The sequence below is a fragment of the Amblyomma mixtum genome, chromosome 4, assembly GCF_055824585.1.
Source record: "Amblyomma mixtum isolate Tamu chromosome 4, ASM5582458v1, whole genome shotgun sequence".
Taxonomy (NCBI): domain Eukaryota; kingdom Metazoa; phylum Arthropoda; class Arachnida; order Ixodida; family Ixodidae; genus Amblyomma; species Amblyomma mixtum.
In genome coordinates, this window is record NC_143015.1 from 54,492,635 (window position 1) to 54,512,406 (window position 19,772).

Below are 19,772 nucleotides of genomic sequence, written 5' to 3' on the forward strand. Positions count from 1 at the left end.
TTAATTGGGAGAAGGCCCCGAGTAGCCAGGGGAAGCAGCATGCTTGCACGATGTCTCGTTGAACATCTGGCTGCCCTGACTTTTGTAGTAGTCCACGATTTTTCTCAGCGCCTTCAAGCGGCTGTTTTCTCCAAACTTGTTTATCGCCCGACACTCGTTGGCGTAGTCGTCGTAGTCAACGTCGTAGGCAGCGATGCCGAATATTACATCCCGTTCAAGGTTCTTCACCTTGCACAGCTGCATTTAGACAACAAGGGAAACGAAAATGTTATTCGCATTTCCGTACGTCAGATTCCAAAGTGAAATTTTCTTTACGTAGAGAAGGTTTAATTTTTGAAAGTTGGAATAAGATACGATGGAGTAGCGCGCAATGCAGTTGCTCCGTGAGGGCGCGTGATGAAATATCCTATCGAGATTCACATGGAAGAATTTTTCTGCTGAGCTAACAAAATGTGTACTTGGCAAAACATCCTCGGCCAGAACCTTTACAGAGCCTGTAACGGCTCTCTGGAGGTGATGTAGAGCAGCCATATTGACAAACTACACAAAACTGTTAGTCTATCTTGATGTCCGTAGTGAGTGTAAGCATAGAATGCACCGCTCAGTAGGTATATCACGTACTAGAACAGGCCTCGATAGTGGCAACCTCAGTGCCATAGTCAAGGGCATTTCGCTTTTCAACAAGCCTCTTTCACCGCCCGCCGGAGATCTTCGTACTATGTTGAGCGATGCTGCCGTTCCTTGCTTGAGGAGCCTCCGCCATGACCGGTTTTCCTTAATTGTAAACAGTGCTGGGCATACAACACCACTTTTGTTTTACGTGCCGCCGCACTCAGCCGCTTTTCCTTTTGGTATGGGCTGTGCACTCAGTGTTTCCCGTTGCTTTCGATATTGACGCGCAACAGAGACTGTTCGCTCTTCGTCCGCTATAGAAAACTGTTTGGCCACCGAGGCCGCCCTGTAACCTTCTTGGGCGGTTACGAAAACCCGCCCCTGGCCACGCGTAGAGAATTTCAAGTTTGGCACAACTGACTGGACTGGAGGGAGACGGTGGCTTATGAACTCTCTTCAGGTGCTTGGGAGCGGCCGCGTTTCGATGGTGGCAGAACGCGAAAGGCGCCCCTGTGCTGTGCGATGTCAGTGCACGTTAAGGATCCCCAGGTGGTCGAAATCACACCGGAAACCTCTACTTCCACTACGGCACCTCTTTCTCTCTCTTCGTTTACTCCCACCTTCGTCCCTTCCCTTACGGCGCGGTGCAGGTGTCCGCCGAGATTGGTGAGACATACTGCGGCATTTCCTTGTCCCCCCCAAAAATTTACAAATTTTACCAGACGAAGGGAAGAAGAGGAAGACGACTATTTACAACATTTATAGCGAGAAGCTGTAGATTAGAAACACCGGGCAAGAGGCTGCGCTGATACAAAACTGGTGAAAGCCTTCCGCCGACGACTTAGACCCGGCGGTTGTTCGAATCCTGTTTGCGATTATGCTTTTTTCTAGTGGCTACTATTCTGACGGAAAAAGTCTGAAATTGTCGGTGAGAGCGAGCTCATTTATTTAATTCCTAATTCTCGCAACATAACCTCGAAATTTCCGCCCAGACTCACATATGCATTACACATTTTATTGCATTGATATGATGTACAGGTTTCCATAATGTGAGGCGAATAAGAAAGCAAAAAAAGAACTAGCCAGCCAAAATAAATTGTAGTGTAAGGTAAACGCAGCGTTATTATGTCTCGTCTATTTTAAAAGCCCGAGCCGGTGCCGTCGTAGAAATGAATTTACATGTAGTGCAAGACATTCCCGATGATTTCGCTCGGACTTCGGTTTCTATTAAGAAAGAAGGGCTCAAGCATTTCCAGCAACATCTGCTTTACACTGGTTATCAACGAAAGAGTATTTACACACTATCTGGCTTGTATCCGCTATGGTATCGGTAACACTGAAGTAGGTATGAAAGAGTTCTGTCTTGAGCATCAAACTCAAATAGTGAATTTTATTCAATGTTATGAATACAAGATTCTACAAATATTGTGTCATTTATAATTTGAGTAGAACCCTGTTAGAGGCAGCTTTGTAATGCCTCCGCAAACGTCTATACAGTAGGGCAAAGAGTGTACAAATTTAGAAAAGCTCTACAACAGGAATTGGCTTCGCCTCCCTGGAAATATTTCGGCTGAATGAGTGAGTGAGGGAGTGAGTCTGAGTTAGGCTACGGGAGAGCAAGCGAGCGCTTCCACCAGGAAGTATTAAGAACGGTGCTACACGAATGATGTTACAACATGAGTTTCAAGACGGTTTCGAAGGAGTGCAACCTAAAATCTGTACAATTCTCCATTTCATTGCGGACTGATGGTGCAGGCGTGCCATAAACAATCTCAGCTGTGCACAATGTCTTCGCACAGAAGCTAACTGGATCTTAAGGAGGATGTGTCGGCAGCTACATACTTTGGCAGCCAGTCCACCTTCGTTGTCGTAGGCGAACACAGACCGGTTTGTGCTTTCGTAAGTCAGCATGGCGTAGTGCTGGGGTTTGTACCTTAAGTTGGACTCGTAATTTCGGTCCTTGCACACCTGGAAGAAAAACATTTGAAGCTTTAAATAAGCAGTGGTAGCGGTGGTACAGCTGCGCGAACTGCGTTTCAACTTGCACCAAGCGTTTTTAATTAGTATTCTTTAAAAAAAGCTTTGCGGGCGAAACATCACCTTGCCCAAGGGGCCGTGAAGCACAGCTGCCATCATATGCCCTACATCTGCTAGTTGTTAATAGAACGACATTTGCTGCAGTGCAGTATTGGTTTTGAGGGAGGAGAGGAGAAAACTTTACTGGCACTGCAGGAGCAGTCAAATTAACGGCCCAGTTCTTTAAAGTAATTCGGCTTTCCACTTTCCAGAGAGATTGCCGCACACTTAACGCGATGCTTTTTACTTAAGTGTGACGTAGTTTTTGCCTTTGTTTATGAAAGCGCTAATGTCTTGAGTGTGATATCTTTTAGTCAATTTTCTTTTTCATCCGACAAACTTCTTTCTTTCTGCTGCTCAGTTTTGTTTACATACACTATCTGCGCTAATCGCTAATAGGCTGGAAGCATCGAATGTATATATTGCCACCTCATATTCTCAGTTGGCGCATGAAAGGGACCATTGGGGCGCCTAGCCTGACGGAACCTCCGCCTCCAAGAATTCGACTACACTATTGAGTATAAATTAGGCCTGACGCACGAAGGCGCTGACGCACTCTCTCGCGCATCCGTGGGGTCAGCCGATGAGAGCATGGAGAATTAACATGGTATTCTTGGAGTTGTCAGCGACTTAGACGTAATGACCCAACAGCGAGCTGACCCAGACCTGCGACCTATTATTATCTGGAGGGCCGGGCTTCTGACATACCTCGACAATTTTCTAGGAAGCTGTTGGCCTGCAGCCTCCAGAACTGCATTTTGTTTAAGGAAAACTCCAGCACTGTTGACCGAGCGCACCTCCTAGTCGTTCCGGCAGACCTCCTATACCTCGCCGATATTCTTCTTGCTTGTCACGATGAGCCCACCTAAGGCCACTTGGGCTTTGATCGCACTCTTGCATGCGTGCGCCCGGCTTATTATTGGCCCAAACTTTCTCACGCCGTCCAACGTTACGTCAGAGGCGGCCGCTAGTGCCAACGTCTTGAGGCGCCCCTCTAAAGCTCGCTGGTTTACTCCAACCTATTGATCCGCCTCGGATGGAGCATGAAAATGACGACATTCAAGTGTTTGGCTACGTGCCACATTCTGCTTGTCAGTCACATGTCGTCCTATCTTACGTGACCATATGCATGCACTATAGGGGACAAAAGTGGTATGCTCCACGCGGCGGGAGCCGGAGCAACGGACAACTGCGGCATTTTTTCGAGCTAAAGCACGAATCATTGAAACCAGCCAAGCAGCATGCCTGCTGATAATAAAGGTGACGCGTTGGCTGTCTCGATCCCAGATGCCGCCTGTAAATGGCGTTGCAACGCAGTTTTCTGTTGCTCCCAGTGCCGCCCCGTGGAGTATATCACTTTTGTCTCCAACAGTACATCTTACCCGCGCATCCCTGAATCTACAATCGTTCACACATGCGGAAACTTTAAAAGGACGTACAATCCGCAGGAACGTCGGCATCTTCTTACGATATCTACACCAGATACTAGAGCTGCAGATCGTGCGGTTGCGCCTACTAACCTCGGCGTAGCTGCCGAACGACGTTGCTGCGGGGTTGAGCTCACACCGGGAGAAGAAATCCAGTGGCTGTCCCGGAGAGGTTGTCGTCCAGCGCCCCTTCATGGTAACAGAAAGCAGCGCATGGGTCGGCACCTGCTGCCTCTCGAGCTCTCGGAGAGCTTGTGGGCCAGCCGTCTGGGTGACAGAAGATGTTCAGCAGATTTCATCTCAGGAGTGGTACTAGAATTTCCAGTGTATCGGGCCAGTAAATTAAAAAAAGTGGGCGTAGTGCACAGATGGATTTATCGGCATAGTTAGAGGGACGAGAGCATTTTGTTATAAAAAATTACAGCGCTAAATAAACGGATTGGCAACAGGCCAAACCGTTTCATGAGACTGAACAAAATTAAATCTGTTGCCTCATATTTTAGGAACTGTTTGGTGTACAGAAAAAACCAGAAATTTCAATATCATTTTGGCATCGGATATTGCATCAAACAATCTGAAGCGAAATCTCGCGTTTGAACCTTGATTATTGGTGTATCTCACAACGGCATCAGTTCTGAGAAAAACTGTACTGATGTATTGCTGCAAGAATTTATTTTTGCTTTCCGTGGTATTTGTCAAAATATATTATAGTTTACGCTGTCCGAAGCGCGCCCTTTTTAGTAAAGTGATGCTTCCTTGGAATTGAGCATTAACTGCACGGAGGTTTGGGTTTAGAAATGGCGGAAGATTGTTTTGCTTCTGTTCAATGGGGCGATAACCACGTTCCAATAAAATTGTGGCCAGCAAAACACATGCCTCAGCGCTGTAATACCTTTTGGTGCGGAAACTACAATGAACGCTATACCAATTGTTTCAGCGAGCACTTGAAAAACTCCTAAAAAACTGGGTGTTCAAGATAGCAAGAAAATCACATTTTGGCACGTAGTTCTGTTGTCCGCCTTTCGCCACGGCACACAGGCAATGCTGCTACAGAGTGGTTCAAATCCTGGTAAAGGTAAGGTCAAACAAATTCGCGCACACAATTTCGACTCCGCGCTTTGTGGGCCTGCGTTTGTGTGAGCGCTTTGTGGCAATCTTTTTTCGTGCACGCTGCAAAAGCTCAAATTCGTAACAGTGTGATGCAAGCTCGATTTTAGCTGCAATTCGTTACGTTTGATTTCCTGTTTGCCTCATTTAGTGGCAAGAACAGCAAAAGGGGCTCTGGAAAATTGCTGTATTATTTTAGCGACCCATTCTGAAACACACGTCCTATCGCGTACCGTACCTGTTATGTATATAGGTTGCAAAAGATTTCTGGTGCACAAGGTCTGCTTTTCTCTACCATATTTTGATATTTCAAAAGCTATGAACTTATCATTGGTCTAAAGTGTGAGCATAATACTCCTCCGTTGTATAATTTATCCGGGTTCTGATATGCCATATTAAAACTCTTCTCTGTAAACTGCGAACAATTTGGGGCTCGGGGTTATCGTAAATCCCCTATAGATGGCTCTAAAAGCGGATCGTATTTCGTGAGAACCCTTGCCACGCCTTGTACCTTCACTTCTCCTGAGCTCCTGTATTTATGCTATTTGGGGCGCCGCGCCCAAGCCGGTTCATGTGTCTACCAATATGATGAAGTGACCTTACGTTGCTTTACTGTCAATATGGTACTGTACACACATTTGTAATGACAAATATCTGTCTTACCGACAGTATTTGGCGTGGTCTTGCGCAAGCTCCTATTATGAGAAGAGAGCTTATCCTGTGTCTTGCTTATTTTCTGAATTTAAGAGAATCTCGCGACCAAACAAGGGTGGTGGGGTACTTAGGTAAATGCTATGCTGTGGTTAGAGTTTCATTTCTGCAATTAGAGTTGTGCAACCATAGAGAAGACTTGACACTTCTTTTGCAGCGACAGCAGTGCGAGTGGCACTCGGAAATGTTCCCGCGTCGAGTTTGTTGTCAAGAAGTGAACCCTTATCCCTCCAGAACCATCACCAATCTTCCCACCCGCACTCCAATCACCAGAAGCGACACATTCGACGAGCCCACCTTCTGGCCTGCCCTACCAATTATTTTGTATCGCGAGAAAGCATTTGACATGATTTTGAACTGAGAAGGCCATCCCCATTTCATGTTTCTCCGAAATTACCAATGAAATTACAGGCGCTACTAGGCGCCTTTAGCTTGCTCTCCCTTGTTTGCAGTCTCTGTACTGGCCAAACAAAACCAATAAATGAAATGTGAAATGTGAAAGCGTGTCAACACTACATTTCACATTCAACTTTTGACACTACCGGATGTGATAGAAGTGGCAGCGTACTGGCGAAGAACATCATGATTTTGATTCTAGCCTACATTCCAACGCATAATTCCATATCGTTAACTTGTAAGAAGCTGCCCATTGCGACAGTCTATTTAACCTCAACGTTTAATGCCCCACGTATTGAGCGGTGCCTCATGATATTCTTCCTGCACGTAGGAGCCCAACCTTTGTGGCATTGTGGCAGCCCCGTTGCAAACACTCTATTGTCGGAACACTACTAGGCAGAGAGCATTTTGATCGGACGCATAGCGATTGCAACAATAAAACAATTAGCATACACCAATCGTAAAAACGGCCCAGAGAGGCTGCTTCGTCTCCTGCCTTCTGGATACGAGCCTACATGTTAATCCTATGCAAAGGAGAATCACATTTGCCCTCGGTCAGGTGCGCCGACTCACCAGTTCGTAAAGGTAGGTCCCCCGGTGCTGAGATGGCAAGGGCACCTCCGATAAACGCGTGGGAGGCATCACAGCGCAGTTGTCAACAGTGTTGTCGCCGAACGGGTAGTGGCCGTACACAACTATGTAGTTGGGAACAAACTGGAGTCGCCTGCATATGAAGGCAACTAGTTAGTCCTGCCGCAAATATTGTGTCAAGACATTTCGCATAGACATTTTAGTGTCTCTCTTGAGGGGCTTAAACGTGGTTATGCTGGATATCTGTATCTTTTGAGAATAGCTATATATATGACTAGAAATGATCTGCAGACAATGCATTACAATCACCCCGCTATTTATCGCGAAGGAGTAGCTTTCTAATATTCACCGCTGCTGAGAATATTGTTATCAAAAATACAACGCAGTAGCCGAAAAAAAATGCCGCTGATTAAGATACTTCCTAATGCGAAGTTTGAGCTCATCGGCTGTTTCAGCTTTTCGATAGACTGAGGCATAGAATTCGAGCAAGACATTTGAGCAAGCGAGAGGAACCGGATGGTGGTGGTGAAAATATTTATTAGGAAGGGACAGCTGGTATGTTGGGATCAGCCTTAAAGGAACCGATCCTTACAATCGATAGGTGGAGGTCCCTAGTTAGGGACCCCAATGGCGGTGGCCGGAACGGGATGTTCTCCCGCATAAGAGTTGAGAAATTTCTCTTTGTCTTTACACGTACATTGAAGTCCCCACCCACCCTGCCACCCTTGCAGGTGGCAGTTAATGGTGGATCGCGAAAGTTCGCTCACCTTTGTCAGCGCATCAGCCCACGCACCTATAAACGCGGCCGCCGCGGTCGGGTTCGCACCCAACCGCGGCAGCCGCGTTTCGATGGAGACGAAACGCAAAAGGCGCCCGTGTGCTGTGCGATGTGAGTGATTCCCAGGTGGTTGAAATTATTCCGGAGACCTCCACTACGGCACCTCTTTCTCTCTTTCTTCTTTCACTCCCACCTTCCTCCCTTCCATTACGGCACGGTTCACGTGTCCGCCGATATATGAGAGACAGACACTGCGCCATTTCCTTTCCTCAAGAACCAAAAACAAACCAACCAATTCATGACCCGTTCGGATCAAATACAGCATCGCCGCACGTTTTTTTACGAGCGAACGCTTCACCTCTCCGGAACGCTAATATAGATTCCGTAAAGTGCAAGCGGTCCGGAAATGGGCGCCAATTCGCAGACGTCGCTAGCCTAGCTGGTAAACGCTAACGTAAACACGGTAGCGATACGCTACCTCTCTCTATTAACAACATCGTCAATTTTCCTGTTGCGGTCTTTAGATCTGATTCGAGGTACTGGCAACCATATATATCTTCTGTGTCTCACACCCCGTGAAAGTAATCTCTAACGATCCGTAGTTGCCTTTGAAGCGCTTTTAGCTTAGAGTTTTTGTTTTCTCTTCAACTTTCGCGAAGTGTACTCCGCCGTTTGACTTTCGCTGAATTTGCTATTTTTTCTAGTTGCGCCTCAGCATTTGGTCTCGTTGTTTCTGTGTCCTGGTTGTTCGTTAATTTTTATGTTAAATCGTTCGTTATTTTGTCGATAATTCGTTCGTTAATAATTACGAACTGCTTCTCTTGCTTCGACACCAGGCCTGTGATGTTACGAAAGTACGAAAGAACCTTTCGCGCCTAGTTCGTGCTGGTTGCGCTGAAAGCAAACACAGTAGGCCTACGTGAAATGTTCACGGCACCAGTCTATCACAGGTAGATCTTAAGTGCGTCAGTTTCGGGGGCTATCTGCCGAGGAACGTTGCAGGCTTCACCACGGTGCGGCATCTTTGAGGTATAGTGTATACAGAGCTATGAACGCACTAGTGAAGGGCACAGGAAGTGCGCTACAAATATGAGGTGTTGAAAAAAAATTCTTTCTAGAGCGCTGCTAACAAATTCTACCACGCGTTCTCCACGCTCCTCCTTTGTACCTCGGGCCTCAGGCTTAAAAGCTACGCCTGGAATAACGTGTTCGCAACATATCGAACTGAACTCACTTGAACTCTTCGTCCAAGAAGTACATCCACTGCCTGCTGGGAGCTGGCACTGCGAGAACTGTGAGCGGGTGAATACCTGACGCCGTCTGGGACTGGCCAAGGTGGTCGAGTTCCTGTGAGGGAGAAAATGAGAGAGAAGCCGGCTCCGTCCTTATTAGCAACTCATTTAATTCCACCGTGTGCTTAGAAAGTTTTTCGAGAACAAGAGTCCTGTTCGACAAAATTGCGTTGATTCTTTAAAACAGCGCAAAAGACAGGGACACAGATAGAAAAGACACACACAGCGGTGTAGAAATCTCGAAAGATTTCTATCTGTGTCCCTGTCTTTTGCGCTGTTTTAAAGAATCGTGGTTCACCAACTAGCCTGCACGTCTACCCTTGTAAAATTACGTTGATCGCAGTAAACTTTCAGCAAGTATCGGGATATAACATAGCCGCATAACATCTTTTAGTTTTAATTACTGCTGTCTAAAAATTCTTGAAAGGTATTCAGCAGACGACTACTGCTATTCAGCTGATTATTCAGTTCTCGTCATGTGTGACTAATGAAGCTTAGGTATTTTGCCTTCATAGCGATCGATGGATCGACATGAGACCATTTTTCTATCTAGAATGTTCGGTCAGCAGGATTGCATCTGCTTCTGGTGCCAGGAAGAGTTTGACCACAGTTTTCAGATTATAGGGAGCACCTGACTACGCATCGTTAATTATTGATACACCTATGTAGAGAAATGTATATATGTGCACGTACATAAATAGGTATATAAATGATTCGGCCTTTACTTGTCATGGAGAGCACCCGTGACGTGGATTCAAGTGGAAGAGATACCTGCTGGGTGGTGTCGCTCTATGAGGAAGATTAGGTGAGCAACACTGACGCCAGAGAGGGATCATTGGACAGGATATGGCGATATAATGGTTATCGGACACTCAGATACCCATGCGACACTCAACGGTACCCTGAGGCGGTACATGGCCGTCGTCATTTGAGTTCTCGACGCGTCTGAGGGCGTGTCCAGTATTCCGGTGTGGTAGATGGCGCCCTGCCAGAACACCTCGAGGGGACCCGGATTGGTTCTCCTGAGATCGTTTGCTAGGCGATCCATGTGCCTGCACAGATAAGGTGTGGCGAAACGGGAGCACAGGTGGAATAAGAGGGCACAAAAGGGAAAAACGCTTTCTTGGCAACATTACGTGTTGCGTTCATTGTATAGCGGGTACATCCAGTGTCATCGCAATGTAGCCGAAACAGGTGGCATGTAATTATTATGAATCGCGAAGAAATGCACAGTGCCAGCGATGATTTTAATACCACTTCTTGTCATGAGATCCCTAACATTACCAGCAAAAAGGCGTCATGTGTCCCGCAAGAATAACGAAGCGCATTCTTGCTTAAGGCCAAAATTGCAGGCAACCTCTTTTGGGCGGCGAAATGTAAAACATGTCCTTATAATCTTCGTGTTTGACGCAGGTTAGACAAAGCATCAAAGCCATTCTTTCTACCACACACAGACAAGTGTTGAGGAACGCCAAGCGCATCATCCTAGGGTGCTTGGCTTATAAGGAAGTGTGAACAAATGTAACGGAATTTGGTTGAGTTCAATTACCTTTTGCTTCTTCTGTGGGACAAGCGACCACACGAATGTTTTGGAAAGATAGGCCTACTGGTGAAGCGGATTCAAAGAAAGAACTTGAGCTAAGAACCTCATTTGTTCATTTATAGGGACCTTTTACGACTGCACTTTATTTCATTTACATAAAAATAGAGAAGGAGGCTCCACGGTTAAAAACCATCAGGGCACCTCTTATGAAGAAATTTCATAAATAATTAAATAATTGGCGGCAACAAGGTTGTCCTGAAAAGAATAATTAGGATAAAGGTAACAAAAGTACGATCTGGAGTTCATTGCATGAGTCTACATGCTATGAAAAACGTTGCTCTTGGAGCACATCTTATACTAAATCGAGAACTTTCGAATGCTCTAACGCCTCACAAAAATGCAGGTGCACTCACTGAAACGCAAATGCCACACCCAGAGTTGTCTCAGTGTATCTGGTTGCAGCCCGCATGAATGTCATGAGATCTGGTTCGAATGGCCCGCCACCGTAGAGGAGGTTCGTGTTGTTGGCGTAGACGGAGTCGTAGAAGGCGACATCGCAAAGGCCGTCGCTCGCCATCACAGCATCTGACGTCGTCCTTCGGCCGTACGTGCAGAACAGCTTTTCCGGCCCTACGTCTGCAGACGGGCGCGTCAAATACTTAGTCGAAGCGCGTGCCTCGTGCTAAGGATTGCAGGAAACGCAACAATGCTAATGATGCTGTTTAATTTTATTAGGCCGAGGGCAGGATGTCCAAAGAGTGCCGTGCCAAACTTGCCTGAAACTATCCGAAAAACATTTGGCCTTTCTATATCGGGTTCCTTAAAGAGAACTATGACTAAAATATAAGCTTAAAGGCGGGTGGAGGGCAGAGAGAAGTAAGGCTTATGGTTTATGGAGGTTTAGCGTCCCAAAGCGACTCAGGCCGTGAGGGACGCCGTAGTGAAGGGCTCCGGAAATTCTGACCTGCTGGGCTTCTTTAACCTGCACTGACATCGCACACTACACGGGCCTCTAGAATTTCGCCTCCAACAAAATTCGACCGCAGCAGCCGGGATCGCACACGGGTCTTTCGGGTCAGCAGCCGAGTGCCATGCCTTCTGAGCATCCTCGGCGGCTCAGACAGAAATAAGTGTCGTAGTTAAGGTCTGCTGGTTAATCTCCAAAAACTGTGTTTATTTAACCTGCACTTGCATCCCACTTCATACTGGTACCATTTTAATTCGCGTCCGTGGTAAAGCTGTCACGAAACCTGGCATTTGATCGGGGCCCCAGTTCTGACTTGCCGAACGACTTTCACAAAGAGCAACCGAGCCGCATCGTTAAGCGAAAGGTGGCAGGCACTGTACGCAAGCATAACTGGGTGTTACACTCACTTTTCAAAGGCGTAACATCCGTCGTGTCAGTGCCGGCAGTGGCCGCTACGCGGACCTGGACACTTCCGCGGTAGACGACCTGCGGATACCCGCTGTACGCGGTGCTGTCATCCTCCGTCGTTGTTGAAAGGTCCGGGGAAGCTGCGTGGTCGCGCGTAGAAGTTTCCACCCAGTGCCTATGCAATGCTCCGAACTGTAGGTGCTAAAGCTAGCTGTGAAATAAACTGGAAAAGGGTGAATTTATTATCGTCATGATAATCACCATAATAAACCGAATTACGCCCACTGCAGAAAAAATGCTCGCCTCGTATACAGCTACTATTCGCCCTGCGATGTGCAGTTGCATTGCTCTATACAAGCAAACTTCCTGATATATAACCCCCCTCCCCCCCCCCCCTCCCCCCCCCCCCCCTCATCCCGCGAACAGTGCACCGGCCCGTGCTACGCTTGTAGTCTCTTTTAACCAATCCTTTACTTTAAGAGAGCATCGGTTATCTTGAGTTCGCATTACATGTCGTGCCCGTGCCTGTAACTTCATACAAAAAATATTCCAGGCTGCAATAATCGTGACAAACGCTTCGACTTAGCGCGGCTGCTACGAAGCGCTGGATTGCATTGAATATTACAAATTGCAGAGATTTTTAATCTTTTGCAGACCCCAATGATTTCTCAAGGTGGTCAAACAAACTAGTGCAAGAGGATGAAGCACTTTGCAAGTCACATTTTGCAACCCCTAGGAAGAGTAGCTCATTGGTGGCAACGTCCTCGCCCGCCATCTGACTGCACTTTGAGCTCTCTCTCTCTCTCTGAATTACAAATAAACGCATTTTTATCGATCTACTCGGCGCATGGTACTTAGGGTCGACAAATGGTACTAATTGGCGATGTCCACAAAAGCTGGGTATAAGTGAGATCAGCGTATATCAGTTATAAGAAGTCCCTTTATGAGAACGATACAGCCTAACAAAGGGTCAAGGTGTAATCCGCGGTAAGATATCAGTGGCTGTTCGGCGCCTGTTTTTATGAATCGAGGACAACAATATCAAGTTACAGAAGGTGTTTATCTAATACTTTACACAATGTTTAAAAATAGGCTTTTTGAGTTAGAAGTGGGATTTTTCGGCATATCATTGCACAACGGTGAACTACATAGGAATACTACTAAGACGTGCTAACTAGGAGGCTAGTTAAATAATATTGAATAGATAGCTTTTAACTATAACCGTTATGTTCCTTAATTATTGACAGGCGTGTAGCCCACGGTAAGTAATATCCATATCAGTTTTTAGAATTTTGAAAATGTGGTTACCCTCGGCGCTGTGTCTCGACGACTTTTGGCTACATCGCGCCAAAATACATGCACTTTAGACAAGCTTGGAGGTAAAGCAATCTTTCCAGTGCACGCATCTCGTCGAAATAGCCAGAATTTGTTAGACCAGAGCGCCGAAGGTACGCGCGTATTCGAAATTCTAAAACTGATATAGATATTACTTACAGTGGGCTACACGTCTGTCAGTAGTTAAGGAGACTAACAGTAGTAGTTAAAAAGTAAACTATTCAATTATTGTTAACTAGCCTGCTTATAGAGTTAGCTCGTCTTGGCTGCATTCTGATGAACTACACCGCTGACAATGCTATGCGAAAAAAAGCGCTATTTTAACTCATAACGCCAATTTTTAAGTCCGGAAACACGCTGTATATTTCAATTGCATACTGAATGGAAATTTGATTCAGGTGAAGGCTGTCCTGGGCAAACTGCGGCGCAGCTGGCGTTGTAGGCGTGAGCGAGAAATCATTAGGGATGTTATGGCTTGCGTTAGAAGACAAGACCTTGTAATCCTCCGGCGTGTAATGGTTTGACTGTGGTGTGCCAACACTGCTTTCACCAAGTTGCCAATTAAGACGCACGCGGATTGTGGTGCGCCTCTTTGTGCACCTTATTGGCTAAGAAAACAAAGACAGTGTGAAAGATCACATGACGCGTGTCAGGTGACTCCAATATTGGCGTGCCTTTTTCAATAAGGCAGTATTCGAAAAAGTACCAGGGGATTTCGCTTGTCTAAATACAGTTCTTTAATTGGCTCTTGGTGCGAATCTGTTCAGACCCTCCAGTGGCTTACCTGCCCACAGAATGAAAGCCGCGGTGGCCGTAGTTGCGGCCAAGAAAGAGAGCAGCGCGCACATCAGCAGCATGGCGGGCTTGTCGCTGCTCTCCCTGCACCAGTGGAACAAAAGCGTGTTAGGAAGGCGCGAAAACCACTTTCTCAACCTCGGGTGTCTTGATGCGATAGCATTATGTATGCTCATCGGCAGTGACACGTGGCGTCGGCGTTGACCACTAGCAGTGGTTCCGAAAAAAGCGCAGATTACGTCACCGCGGTATCGAAGAACCGCGGTATCGTGTTACTTATTGGGGAACAAAGGTTATCCAAGTGTTTACTAAGCGTTACGGCTTCATACTAATGAGTAGGTAGTGTGATTAGAATGAAAGAGAAAAAAAAAGAAAAATAATAAGGAAATAAAAATTTAAAACAAGCAAATGCTTTCACGTTCATAGCATGTAGGTAATCTTAAGTTCCCTCTGTAATTTACTTTGAAAACTTCCATGTCAGCGTTGAACCATGTTCCTTGGTCAGCGTCTATCAATTACTTTATGTCTGAAGCTGAAAAGTATTTAACAACGCCCCATTTTTTAATGCGTCGTGTTGCTTTCGAAGTTGTTTTTTACTACTGTGCTGCATATATCGTGCATAGTACTGCTTGATTATGGAAGGCCAAATGACCTTGTGAGTACAGTCAGAAATTCTTCGCATTTGCCCTTATCCAGATAGCACTGTGACACCGTGAATAGCTCGTGCCGATACGCTGTTAATTCCATGGTAATAAAAGAAGCAAACAAATCGTATGTAACTAATTAGGAAGACTTAACCCCTATCTTGTTTTCATGTTCCGAAATAGCAACACTCCATGTAGCGCAAAGGACAGGAGTACATGCATCCATAGCGATGGGCAGCTTCCTTTTACCTATATCTAACAATTCCGCCGATTGGTGTTATGTGACTCAGCTCCGGTTATAGACGGCCACTGGTGCCAGCTCTCCTTGGTGACCAATCGCACTTGACGCCTTTAATTTTTGTACATTGAGCCCCTGCAGTGCGTGCAACTTCTGACCGCATCTATTGCAGCTTCTATTAAACGAAACATTGCGTATTCTACTTGTTTGTCGCTTTCATCGCTAGGCTGACTGCACAATTCGACAAGCGCCTGCATGGAATAGATAATAAATTTGTATGCAATTGATGTTCTCAGAAAAAAAAATCAGCAAAGGTTCACGCTTACTTTTGTTTTTAACAGCATGATTTATTGAGGAAAGAGCTGTTTTTTTATTTTACTTACCCTTTGCTCTTAGGCACTGCAAGGAAAGGAAAATTGAATAGAACCCGTTGATTAGGCGCTTCGACATGCGGACAGTAAACTCAGTAGGACTTGAACAAATGAAACGGTATCATTGGAACAGGAAAATTGTACTCAGGTTGTAATATACAAGTTAAAGCCTTCAGGAGAGAGAAGAAATATAGAAAGCGGGCTATGTAGGAATTGCGTTTTGGTCAAGTACTGAAATAGCAAATCTGTAACATTTTGCTTTCATCGATATTTGGAACTCTTGTTGTTTGAGTGCTTTTGCATGACTAACGCTCACTTACGGTAAAGAAATGAATGCAGAGGGCAGGAAAATACAACGTCGCCTGAATGCCACAAAAGCAAGCAAAATATAAATAAAAATTCACGAAATGTTCGTATCGTGCTGCGGAGAGTAGTGACACGTTCGTTTGCCCTTTATACTGCAAAACTTCTCTTACACGGCCGTTTGCTTTGGGTCCGCTAGTTTTGCAGCAGCTACGGAACTGACGCCCGCAAGGGTAGCGTAATATGCGCTCAAAGCTGATTGCGTAATCGGGGCGTTTTCAGGTATCGCAGAAACACTTCTTAGAGCAGGTAGTTTACGTGGCCGAAAACAGCCTTCACCTCTGCACTGCATGGAACCGCAAGTCCTGTAGTTGAACGGACTATGATCGTGAGCGTGCGCTCGCTTCTCAGATGCGCAGTGGATGAAGAGGCGGATTGTAAGAGTACGCACTCATTACGGCATCAGCAAAGGCTAAGAGAAGCGATGTCGGCGGATCCCGAAGTCGTAGCATGGCGCAAGGACGGCTGACAACGCGAGAAAGAAGCGAGGAAGGCCAAGCGTGTGGCTGAGGTGCCCGAAGAACAGGAAGAACGGCTCGCTAAACGACGATTACAAGAAAGGGACAAGCGACGACAACGGGCCACGAATAAAGCCGCGGCCTCGATGTCTCCCCAGCAAAACGCGATGGAAACCGCGTCACAGAGACTGATTAATCACTTCATTCCTCTCTGTGAATTTGGGACTGCATCGACGCAGTTTCACTAGACGCAGTTTCACGGACAACCCGTTCGGCAGCGTGTGTGGCGTGTGCGAAAGACTATGGCCCAAGAACGACTTGAGTTTGGTGAGTGAAAGCATGTATCGAACTCTGAGTATGGCTTCCCCGAAAGGGGCGCAGAGACAGTTCATAAGGCCAGCGAGTGCCCAACGTGCAAGGACAGTTTGCCTTAATCGAAGGTTGCCCTTTTCAGCCTAATCTATGGCTATCGTTACCCGGCCATGCCGCCAAACTTACAGCCGCTAAATAGCTTTCTCGTACAGGCTAGGTATAACCAAGCTAAACCATCAGCAATTTTTTCAAGCTTTTCTGCATCCTTTAGAAAATACCTTAAGTGGTCAGTGCCCTTTGCACCAAAAGACACCACTGTAGCAACCTGGCTATTACAGTGTAGCTCTGCGTTGGTCTTATTACAGGTTTCTTTCCCCTTTTTTTACCAAATTTTAATGGGGTGCCAGAAAAAAAGTTCCGCTCAGACCAACGTCTCGGCAGAACCTGAGTGTGATCTAGGCTTTTCAGTGACCTAGGAAATCTTGCCAGCTTCTTCAGTCACTCAGGTCATCAGTACAGGAAATGCTTGCCTACAATCGATAGCGCTCACTTAATATAACAACAGTATTTCGCCATAAGTCAAAGAGGCAAAAAGGGTGCAATTTAAGCACTTTCGAGCAGCTGTCAGTAAAGCGGCGGGTAAGTATGCTGGGAAGTTTGTGATTTTCATTTTAACGGGGCAGATTTAGTGGTAAGTTGGCGTATCAACGACCAACTCTCCTTGTAAAAAGAAATGAAAGGAGACGTGTACTATCGCCTGGAAAAAGTCTACAGGACGCGACTGCGCATAAAAAATTATTGCGATGTGGTAACATAATGAATGACATCCTAGTTAAATTCAAGAGGAAGAAGTGGGCTTGGGCAGTGTTGTGTCCCCTTATCGAAGTGTTGTGTCCCCTTATCGTTTTTGTGTGTGTGCGCCCCCTCCTAACGACCACTCGCATTCCCCTCCTAACGACAGTTCGCATCCTCCTCCTAACGACCACTCAATCCTCCTCCTAACGACCGCTTGCCCTTCGTCGCACGCTGTCGCCAGAGGCCCCCCCACGGTGCGCCCCCGCACCCTCCTCCTGTTCTGGGAAGCCACTCCCTTCCGTGGACGCTTCTCCACTCCCTCCTTTCTTCGGGCGGCCAGTTCGGCTCCTGCCTCGGTCGACGCTGGTCGCACCCTCTTCAGCTTTAAATAAACGAAGTCTAAAAGTACCGTGTGCGTCTTCGCTGCATTCAACACAGCGACCGGACACGACAGTGGCGACGAGAAAGTGGATTCGACCCGCGCTACGCAACGCTATTGACAAGCCATGGCTACGCGAGGGTTTCCCAATCAGATACCAGAATTCAACGGCTCATCGTGGTCATCGTGGGTTGGACGCCTTCAGTTCTACTTTGAAGCTAACAACATCACAGACCCAGCCTTGAAGAGGGCCAACCTGCTGACGCTGTGCGGGGAGCAGACCTACGATACTGTCTGCGCCCTTATTCAGCCAAGCACACCAGCGGCAGTGTCTTACGACGACATTGTAAAAGCGCTGCAAAAGCACTACGACCCAAGGCCATCCGAGGTCTACAGCCGGGCTCGCTTCCAACGACGAGATCAACTGGGAGGAGAAACTGTGAGCGCCTACGTAGCCGCGCTCAAGAAGCTCACTGCCGACTGCAATTTTGGAACGCTGTCGACAACAGCTACCGGGCAGGAGGGAGACGCAGCTTCTTCTGCTAACACCACCATGCTTCCCTTGGACGTGATGTTACGCGACAGATTTGTGTGCGGACTGAGTGACGAGTCACTGCAGCAGCGCCTGTTCGCTGAGAAGGACCTCACATTCAGCAAAGCTTACGACATCGCCGTTCGAGCGGAGAGCGCCGGTCACCAGCAGAGAGGGATTCGCCGGAACACCGAGCCGGTACACCAGACAAGCAACCAGGTGCGCAAGCCTTCTGTTGTTGTAAAATCGGTCAAAAAGGCACAACGCTGCTGGCGGTGTGACGACCAACACAACCCCCAGGGATGTCGATTCCAGTCAGCCACGTGTAATTTTTGCCACAAGCGAGGGCATATCGAAAGAGCATGCATTACGAAACGGAGACTTGCCAAGATAAAGTCACCTTCCCAGCCTAATCACAGCGTCAACGCCTCAGAGAATACGCCGCTATCTGATCTCCATGGAACAACATCAGCAACACCATCTGTGTTGTACGACCTGAACACCATGAATCTCGGCACGCGACCGAAGATTTTTACAGAAGTAAGCGTACATCACCAGCTGATTAAGTTCGAGGTGGACTCCGGCGCAGCCTGTACTCTGATCAGTGAGGACACGTTCCGAACTTCATGGCCATCTGACGCACCCGCCCTGCAACAAGACGACACGCACCTGCGAACGTGGTCAGGACAGAATCTGCCACTATTGGGCTCTGCCAACGTGCAGGTTAACTACAACGGCCAGACCCATACGCTACCTCTGCTTGTTGTGAAGGGCACAGGATCAAGCCTTCTAGGGAGAAACTGGTTTTCTCCACTAGGCGTGATGATATGCGGCAAACATCAAAACGCCGATGCGCTAAGCCGTCTGCCACTAGACGCAACTGTTGACGAACCATTTCCACCAGGAGACGTTCTGATGTTCGAAGCACTGCCAGAACCTCCGCTTACAGCAGGCACAGTTGCAGCATCTACGCAGAAGTGCGCAGCTCTCCGGCTAGTTTACACAGCTGTTCAACAAGGCAACGTGCATAAACTCAAAGGGGACAACTTCGACGCTTACCGCAGGCGAGCTACAGAGTTGAGCACCCATCGCGGCTGCATCATATTTGGGTCCCGAGTTGTGATGCCGAGAGAACTACGCGCACAAGCTATGTCTCTCATCCACGCCGGACATCGGGGCATCGTTGCAATGAAAAAGTGTGCCAGAAGCTACATGTGGTGGCCTGGCATTGACAACGACATCGAAACAGTGGTGCGAGAATGCAAGCCTTGCCAGAGCAGCCGGAGCGCCCCGCCGAAAGCTCCTGTCCCAGAATGGGAAAAGCCAGACACACCATGGCACACACTGCACATTGATTTTGCAGGACCAATTGAGGGCTGCACTTTCCTTGTGGTCGTAGATGCCTACACAAAGTGGCTTGAGATAAGGCAAATGGGACAGACGACTTCGGCAGCAGTCATTGACAACCTCCGATCACTATTTGCAACGTTCGGCCTGCCGCGCAAGGTAGTGTCGGACAACGGAACACCGTTTGTGTCTGCGGAGATCCTCAAGTTTTATCGCGACAACGGGATCTCATCAGTTACATCGGCCCCCTACCACCCAGCGACAAACGGACAAGCCGAGCGCTACGTAGCCGAGC

The 19,772-nt window shown here is 47.3% G+C and overlaps 1 protein-coding gene across 1 annotated transcript; it reads right to left on the reverse strand.

Annotated features, from left to right (window-relative positions):
* On the reverse strand, positions 1–11,002 carry LOC149346513 (uncharacterized). Its single transcript, XM_089541362.1, has 7 exons — positions 10,947–11,002; positions 9,892–10,042; positions 8,933–9,045; positions 6,903–7,053; positions 4,209–4,382; positions 2,455–2,580; positions 1–237 (listed from the first exon to the last, which is right to left on the reverse strand). The coding sequence occupies exons 1-7, from the start codon at positions 11,000–11,002 to the stop codon at positions 1–3; spliced, it is 1,008 nt and encodes a 335-aa protein (XP_089397488.1).
* Between the last annotated feature and the right edge of the window lie 8,770 nt (positions 11,003–19,772).

Excerpts from the sequence above, each read along its gene's own strand:
- LOC149346513 (XM_089541362.1), bottom strand. The coding sequence starts at position 11,002 with ATGCGGGCTGCAACCAGATACACTGAGACAACTCTGGGTGTGGCATTT. Across the intron at positions 4,383-6,902 it reads GGACCTACCTTTACGAACTG|ACGGCTGGCCCACAAGCTCT; the intron begins GTGAGTCGGCGC and ends TCTGTCACCCAG. Across the intron at positions 238-2,454 it reads AAGGTGGACTGGCTGCCAAA|CTGTGCAAGGTGAAGAACCT; the intron begins GTATGTAGCTGC and ends GTCTAAATGCAG.